At 38.9% G+C, this 5029-nt stretch overlaps 1 protein-coding gene across 1 annotated transcript; it reads left to right on the top strand.

The window, feature by feature from the left end:
• The first annotated feature begins 1092 nt into the window (after positions 1-1092).
• On the top strand, positions 1093-4670 carry LOC127044693 (zinc finger MYM-type protein 1-like). The gene is given in 4 exon segments (XM_050939765.1): positions 1093-2203; positions 2206-2774; positions 2838-3023; positions 4521-4670. Coding segments are annotated over 4 exon segments (2016 nt in total).
• Positions 4671-5029: the final 359 nt, after the last annotated feature.

Raw genomic sequence — 5029 nt, 5'->3', positions numbered from 1 at the left:
CAGCCTGGGTGAGCAGAATCCCAGGCTGGTAGCGGGCTGGGAGGGGGGGCTGGCGGCCGGGATCCTGGCTGGCAGGAGTTGGTGGTCAGAACCCCAGACCAGCAGCGGGCTGAGCAGGGCCTGGGATCCTTATCTAGGGTTCCAGCCACCAGCCCCGCTTAGCCCACTGCCGGTTTGGGGTTTCATTTACTCAGCTGGCAGTGGCCTGAGCAGGACCGGTGGCCAAGACCTCAGATAATAACAATAGTTTATTTATATAATATAGACATAGAGAGAAACCTTCTACAAACATTAAAATATATTACTGGCACGAGAAACCTTAAATTACAGTGAACTTGGCACACCACTTCTGAAAGGTTGCTGACCCCTGGTATAGAGTGACCATATGTTGTACTAAGATTCTCCTGCTTTTTTTTTTCCCTGTGAGTCAGTATAACTTTTGTCAGCTCAGAAGTTGGGCAGCCAATGTTTTACGTTTTCACAATGTTTTCTCCAACTTTCATAAAGTAAATACATAGTTAATATGAGTTAAAAAGGCCAGGGACACTTTGTGAAGAATCTGTACAGAACATGCTAGAGCTGTGAAAATGTCAGTTTTTGATGGAACTTTAGAGGCAGTGATTGATCATGTATTTTATCATGTGAATGTGCTGCTCTTGCTAATGTCTTTCCAAACAAAAATAAGGCACAACAGGACTTCTGTAACATTTCTGTTCTACCTTAATCTAGATGAGATGATTCTGTGCTGACTTCATTTTGGTCACTTTGTGCTTTACCTACGAGTAAAACTAGGGTTATATTTTCCCACTGTTTGGAAACCCAGCTTATTAAACTGGATAATGCCATTGATCTATTTACAGTATAAAGTTGATATAGAGTTGTAACTGACGTTAAGACTGATGCCCATTATACACTTAAAACTAAAAAGTGGCTTTGTAAAAATGACATGGGTTTCCAACTCTACTGTGTCTGTCTTCGCACTAGCTCAAGTTCACAGGCTCACGGCTATCCTATATTAGCTATTTTAAATAATATTTCTGATAATAACAATAATTTAAACAGTTATTTCTTTAAAAAACACCCTTATAAGTTATGTCCTATCGAAAACAACCTTCTGGGTCACAAAATAGAAAATGGAAAAATGAAATAGGATTAGCTGTAGAAGCACAGAAGGGTTCTATACTTAAGTTTGTACATCATGAAAACAACGAAGTTGATCAAGATCATCATGTAACTTCCCAAGAAAATTTTTATGCAGATGAAGCTCAAGAAACGCAAGAACACACAGAACAATTATTTGAAACAGATGCAGACACAAAACAAGAAATTAAAACAGTTGAAACTGTACTAGCATGGGATATAGATGACATTGGCACATGGCCGCAATCTTTAAACAACGAATACCGTGCCATTATACTTGAGAAAGGCCCTGTGAGAATAAAAGGTCTTGAATATCCTAAAGACATTAGAGGTAGGAAATTCACAAAAAACAATTACTACAAAAGACTTTCTAATGGTGAAATTGTCAACAGATGGTGGCTTGTGTACTCTAAATGCAAGGATGCTGTATTTTGTTTCCCATGCAAGATTTTCAATAGTTGCAATTTTAAGATAGCAACCATGGGTATTAATGATTGGAAAAATCTTAGTCACATATTACCACAACATGAAAAGGCACAATACCACATTGAAAGTATGCACAAATGGTGTGAGCTGAGTGTAAGGTTAAAAAATCAGACAACTCTTGATGCCCAAAATCAAAGATTGCTGGAGTCAGAAAAGCAGCATTGGCGTCGTATTCTTGAACGTCTATTATCTATTGTTGAATATCTATCAACAAACAACCTTGCTTTTAGAGGAAGCGTTCAGAAATTATTCCAGCCCCAAAATGGAAATTTTTGGGGCCTTGTACAACTGCTGGGAAAATTTGACACAGTGATGAGTGAACATCTCCGAAGAGTAACTGAAAATGAAATACATGACCACTCTTTGGGACCAAGAATTCAAAATGAACTGATCATGCTAATGAGTAATAAAGTGAGAGACAAAATTGTTTCACTGGTTACTTTGGCAAAATATTTTGCCGTAATTCTAGATTGCACTCTGGACATAAGTCATCAAGAACAGATGTCATTAATAGTGAGATTTGTCGACATTAGTGATTCAGCACAGATTACAGTTAAGGAATTGTTTATCACATTTTTAGAATACAAGACACTACAGGTTTTGGACTTCTTCAAACTCTCCTTGATGAACTAAAACAAATGGGATTGTCCATAATGAACATTCGAGGACAAGGCTATGATAATGGCGCCAATATGAAAGGATGCATTTCTGGCATGCAAGCTAGATTGCTGAGAGAAAATCCACGAGCCTTTTTTGTTCCATGTGCATGCCACAGCCTTAATTTGATAGTGTGTGATATGGCCAAGTCTTCTGTAGAAGCTATATCTTTTTTTGGTTTGCTGCAACGCATTTACGTGCTCTTGTCAGCTTCCACTCAACGATGGCAAATATTCAAAGCACATGTCAATGGTATTACCGTTAAGCCTCTATCTGAGACACGCTGGGAAAGCAGAGTAGAAAGTGTAAAAACGTTGAGATATCAATCTGAGGAAGTTTATGAAGCATTGGTTGCTATTTCGGAAGAAGCCAGAGATCCAAAAGCTAAAAGTGAAGCACAGTCATTGGCCTCTGAAATATCCAGCTTCAAGTTTCTAACATCTGTCGTAATCTGGTATGACATTCTTGTTAAAATCTCAAGTGTAAGCAAAATAATGCAGAGTCCAATGATGCAGCTTGATTCAACACTTACCTTACTAAACAACACACAAGACTTTTTAGTGAAATATAGAGAACATGGATTCAAAGAAGCACAGGTTACAGCAAGAGAGCTTGCACAGGCACTCGGTGTAGAACCAAAATTTCCATGTGCGAATGTGACACAAGTTTCAAGGAAAAAACGACAAATGGAATATGAGGGAGCAGATGAGCCCATAGATGATCCAGAAAAGAAATTTGAGGTTGAATTTTTTAATGTTGTGATGGATAAAGCAGTATCTGCTGTTGATGAAAGGTTTAATACCTTGCAAGTACACCATGAACAGTTTGGATTTTTGTATGACATAACTAAATTCAACAAAATAGGAAAACAAGAGCAACTAATGACAAAGTGCAAGAACCTAGAGAGCCTCCTGAAGCACAGTGATGGTTTTGATTTAAATGGACTTGAACTGTACGAAGAATTGAGTACACTGTCATCAATGTTGCCACATGCAAAATCGGTGATGGACGTTGTACAGTTTATTCATACCCGCAAACTTGTTGACATATATCCTAATGTGTACATTGCCACTCGTATTCTACTGACAATTCCTGTAACAGTAGCATCAGGAGAACGGAGTTTCTCAAAACTAAAACTCATTAAAAACTATCTCCGCTCTACAATGAGTCAGGAATGCTTAACTGGTCTTGCTATTCTTGCGATCGAACAAGACACGACTTTGTCTTTGTCATACGATGACATTATTACTGATTTTGCAGCCAAAAAAGCCAGAAAGATTGCTTTTAATTAAAAACAAATCTTTGTTTCAATACCTCTTCATATAAATTTCCAATAAAATTTTGATAAATTAAAAAATATATATTATTTGCATCATTCTTTCATATCAGAATTTTTTCTATAGTGCTGCTTCTTTAGCGCTAGTCCATCAGCATTACAGTGTGCTTAATTAAGTTAAACTGGTTTTAATAACGTGAATGGGGCAAGTTTTCCAATACTGTAAGCTTATGTTTGTGTTGCTAAGAGCAGATCAGGCACAGGGGCACCAGTTTAATAATCTCGCCTAGGGCACCATAAATCCTAAGGCCAGCCCTGAACTTGTGGACACAGAGCACCCACACGGCTGGAGTTCTGGGAGAGGGCGTGCTTAAGATATGGGAGAAGTCTGAGGGGCCAGCGCTGGTCTCAAGTGCTGTACAGTTTGACCACATGGTCTCAGCTCTGAGGGAGTGCTGCTGGACAGAGGGTCTGCTCCCCGAGTGTGTGCTGCCATACCTGGACCCTGTTCAGACCCCAGAGGCTTAAACCACATAGGATCCATTGGTTTGGTGAGTGGCCAAGAGGGATTGCTTGACTAGTTCTGTGACATGTAATGTAAAAATTGCTACATATAGACCTGCAATAATTATGCATAACTGCAATAATAAAACTAAGGTGATAAAATTTGCTCTGAGTGCCTATTGCTAAGGTATCTTAATAAATGGGAGGTCATTTTTCAGCTAACAAAATGACTAGGTTTAAACTTTAATGCTGTTTGAGTGCACAAGTGCATGCATGCACACATGCTCCGAGAGCAAAATTTAGACCATGAGGTGAAGATTTTCAAAATTCCAGTGGGAGCTGCTGGGTGCTTTGCACTTCTGAAAGTCAGGCCACTTAGTTTGGTGCCCAAGATGGACTTCGGGGCCTATCTTTGAAAATCTTGACCTACGTTATATTTTAAGAATTGTGTACTCAGATACTGAAAGGCAGAGATATGATTCTCAGTTCAAACATAGACTCTAGTGACACACTAAAAGCTCAAGAGACACACTACAAAAAAGGAGACTCTGGCCTCTCCAAAGAGATTCTGCCAACTTTGATTTACACAAAACTACCAATATATTGATTGTACGGTTGCCAGAAATCCCTTATTTTTTAATCTCCGTACAAGAAGATTGGGAGTTGCTTAGTGCTGCAAAAAGCAGGAAGTAATACCCCTGCTGAATGCAGGCGAGTACTGCTTATTAATAAAATAAATAAATATCAGGGAGGAGGAGTGGGGCCAGGGTACTAAGAAAACAGTCCTTTGTTTCTGAAATACAGCACTGGCAACCCTAGCCTTGATTCTTATGTTCCCATAGCATTCACAATAGCAAGCATTGCAACAAGAACCAACAAAAGCTGATCTTATTGTGAATTATTTGTATGTATTAGGACAAGCAAGCCTTTCTGTAAGAGTAGAAATAAAAATTAAGGCTGTCAAGG

The sequence above is a fragment of the Gopherus flavomarginatus genome, chromosome 2 (genome assembly GCF_025201925.1).
Source record: "Gopherus flavomarginatus isolate rGopFla2 chromosome 2, rGopFla2.mat.asm, whole genome shotgun sequence".
Lineage (NCBI taxonomy): Eukaryota > Metazoa > Chordata > Testudines > Testudinidae > Gopherus > Gopherus flavomarginatus.
The sequence above is the reverse complement of the archived record's forward strand: the minus strand, read 5'-3'. Positions and strand labels throughout refer to the sequence as shown.